Genomic DNA, 3,353 nt, shown 5'->3' with positions numbered 1-3,353 from the left:
TCAATATTCGCACACCTCTAAATAAAAGCTGTAGCACGTTCGTTAAGCGCATTGGGCCGTGATGTATTTGTAACGGTGAGGGGCGCTTCTTTACGATTAACCCGTGTATCTGCAGAGTCAAGGCATAACCAATAAAGTTTCTGACATTTCTTCCTACCAACTAATTTTTTTTTTTATTCAAGCTATTGTCTCTAATGTGATTAGCTGTTGAGTGGAGCTGTTCCACTGTTGCTTGAGGAGCGTTACGCATAGATAGGTACTTTCACGGCTCGCAGCACACGAACGATAACAATATATGCGATTTTACTAGTTAGCCCATCCAGTTAACATTTACAAAAAGTTTTTACTTGCACTCAGTACCATAAAAATGTAGCTTCGGAACAAGATGTTATACACTTCACATTTACCCGAATATCACCAGGCGACGTCCTGGTGACATCCCTGTGATGTTCAACCCGTCCTGAAAATCTCGTGTACTGGATCTTACATGGATACCACAGGGATGTCCAGCCCGCTTCCTCCATTCAAATATCTAAAGCGCAATATCCTGCAGACGTACATAGGATATGATATTTGCTGAGTAAAACCGAAACGCGAATGTCGTTATGGGACATCCCACAGATATCGGGTCAGTGTCCAGGTATTCAGGACGTTCGCGACCTTGTTGGGATACCCTATGGATATGAATAGTTAATTACTGGGGTGAGGTACCCGTGTGACACGGGGAGCAAGAGCTACGACTTTCCTGCAACTGTGATGATTGGGGACTTTCATCGCACCGGTGCCTAAAATGTTCCGACCGGGCCCACCGATATTGAATCTCGATTAAAAGGCCCAAAATACGCTGAAAAACAAATTAATAAACACATAGAACCCTGACGAGAAACACACTTGATGCAGAGTTATTTGCTGAGCGAACGTTTATTCAAGCTTTCCTCCCGCGACATTCGTTGCCATCAAATGGGTTGCCGTTCGCCTATGACGGGATCGTCCTCGAAGCACATGTAGAACTCGCCTCTTTTATCTCTGCTACAGTGGAACGCATCGTGGAGTTCTTCTAAGCCCTGCAGGGCCAGTCCTATCTTCTCTAGAAGCGGTAACCGATTATTCGCGACCGTACCTCCCTTCATGAGCTTCGCCCAGTGTTTGTCGCGTGTTAGGGAACACATGGTCCTGACTGCCGAGAGGAAGAACATTTGATCAGGATTGACCCCTGCGGGCAGGACGTCGTCTTCGTCGACATCCATGTAGTCGTGATACGCGTTATACGCAAGACGTAGCATCATCATTGTGAAGGCTGCTGTCAATGTATCTCGTTCTCCTTCAATTCCACCGCTCCTGTCTTGCTTCTGGCTGTATACTACATCATTGATGCATTTCACTTTCGACCTCCACTTGTTGTTGAGGATATCGAAGTAGAAACGGAAGAATTCGGTGAATATGTCGTGCAGAAGCAGCACGCCCAGTCCGCCGTAGTTTAGAGCGTACGGTACGTTCGGGTCGAAGTACGGTGGCTGCAGAACACCAGTCGGTAGGAGAATAACGTTGTCCACGACATCGTACAGGAGAGATTCACGCGGGTTGAACCTGTGCAGGTTCAGGTCCACTATTCTGGCTGGAAAGATGAAAGAGTGCAGGGTCTTGACGCAGGATGCTGGTTCTGTCTTCAGCTTTTTTTCTCTCATGGTCCGTGCCAGATAGAATGATTTCTTGGATGCCGAGGGTCACAAAGCGTTTCCTCGCGACGTGAGCGGTGGCGTTAAGTAGCAGCTCAAGGATGGAATTACTGTAGGGATCGATCATCCGATCACTGTAGTATTCTGTGAGAAGTGCATCGTTTGCAATCCAAGGTGGGATGCCGACCATCGTTCGGATTCCATCAATATGGGCAAAGGCAGTCTGGAGCTCTCCTCCAAGAATCCACGATGCTTCCGACAGCATATGTTTGAAGCTGAAGAGTATACTTCGTATCATGGCGTTGACCTGAATGAAAGTCTTGATTTGAGCGTGCGCTTCCACGTAGACTCTACCGACAGCCATGGGCATAACATCATTGGTCACCATCAGGCACTCCCGCCCGTACATGCGACGCGTGTTCTTAACGTCTTTGAAAGTGTCTTCGTAATGGCCCAGCTGTCTGGACGCATGCCGCCCAAAGAGATGAAGCAGTCGCCAGCCAATGTAGTTAACAGCCCGGACATTTTTGGATCCTTGCCTCAAACTAGCCACGTAGCGAATGTAGTTCATCGACCGTATTAATATTGTTGTCTTCGAATGAACCTTGAACAATGGTCTAGATCCAATAATCTCGTTCAGAAATGTGGTCCAGCTGACTCCTGGTATGAGCGTATCCAAAGTGCTGATGGAAGCGTCGTCTATAGCAGCGCTTGCGGACTGCGTACGCATGGTTCATCTCCAAGGCCATTATGGAATGTAGCGATCCCGCCCATTCTGGCCTGCGTGTAGACGTAATGAGGCATAGGGAACGAAGGGCAATCCAAGGCGAGGAAGACTGTCTTGCTGACAGGGTGAAGCGGTTCTATAATGGGTGCTTCAGGAACACTGTTCGCAGTTCTTACGGACAAAATTACATTGTCTTGGGTGTCGCGTAGCTACCTAGGAAGAGCAGTGTCGATAACATCCTCAGCAAATGTTACATGAGGCCAATTTCTCATGGAATACTCGTTGAACACTGTTCTCAGTTCATCTGTCTTGTCGTTGTTGGCCATCCTGTGTCGCAGACAGCTCCGGTAGAAGACAGATGCCTTCTGCGTCGCGTTGGGCGTGAGTGTTTTCACATTCATGGTCAAGAGTGTGTTCTGCATGTCCTTGTACGTGTCCTCCACGTACAAATTTGCTGAACCAAGCATCCCAGTGAACCATAAATGTCCCTGGGATGACTGCAAGACATCCTTACCAGTATATGTGGACTACCCGTGGACGTCCACAATCCTCCCGATGATGTCAGAGTAGACATCCTATGGATGTTAAAACAAGCATCCATATCATGTTACTGGGATGTCTTTCAGAGACATGATCTGGTACCTTGTTGGAATATTTTTTATGTTATGCTAGGTGTATATACTTTGCGCAATATCATGATGCAAATATGTGGTTCAGCTTCAACGTTTACTGGTGTACTGACTAAGTACAGTAAAACAGTTTTCATAAAAATACTCTCGACGAGAATGAATGAAAATAAGGTAGGAAACTACAATAGTACCACAGCAGCTAGGAGCTTATACATATGATGGGTCCGGCGTCGGGAACTTGGCGCCCCCATCGCCCGGCAGGAGCCGCAGTAGCCCCCTCCTGCACTCACGGTTGGGTCGCCGCAGGAGGGAGCCCCCCAC

At 47.7% G+C, this 3,353-nt stretch overlaps 1 protein-coding gene across 1 annotated transcript; it reads right to left on the bottom strand.

Moving 5' to 3' along the window:
- Window positions 1–956: 956 nt before the first annotated feature.
- LOC135369374 (endothelin-converting enzyme-like 1) lies at window positions 957–2,406 on the bottom strand. The gene is made up of 2 exons (XM_064602968.1): window positions 1,695–2,406; window positions 957–1,615 (listed from the first exon to the last, which is right to left on the bottom strand). The coding sequence occupies exons 1-2, from the start codon at window positions 2,404–2,406 to the stop codon at window positions 957–959; spliced, it is 1,371 nt and encodes a 456-aa protein (XP_064459038.1).
- Window positions 2,407–3,353: the final 947 nt, after the last annotated feature.

Source organism: Ornithodoros turicata, chromosome 9 (assembly GCF_037126465.1).
Source record: "Ornithodoros turicata isolate Travis chromosome 9, ASM3712646v1, whole genome shotgun sequence".
NCBI lineage: Eukaryota > Metazoa > Arthropoda > Arachnida > Ixodida > Argasidae > Ornithodoros > Ornithodoros turicata.
This window is presented reverse-complemented; position numbering and strand designations above follow the sequence as displayed.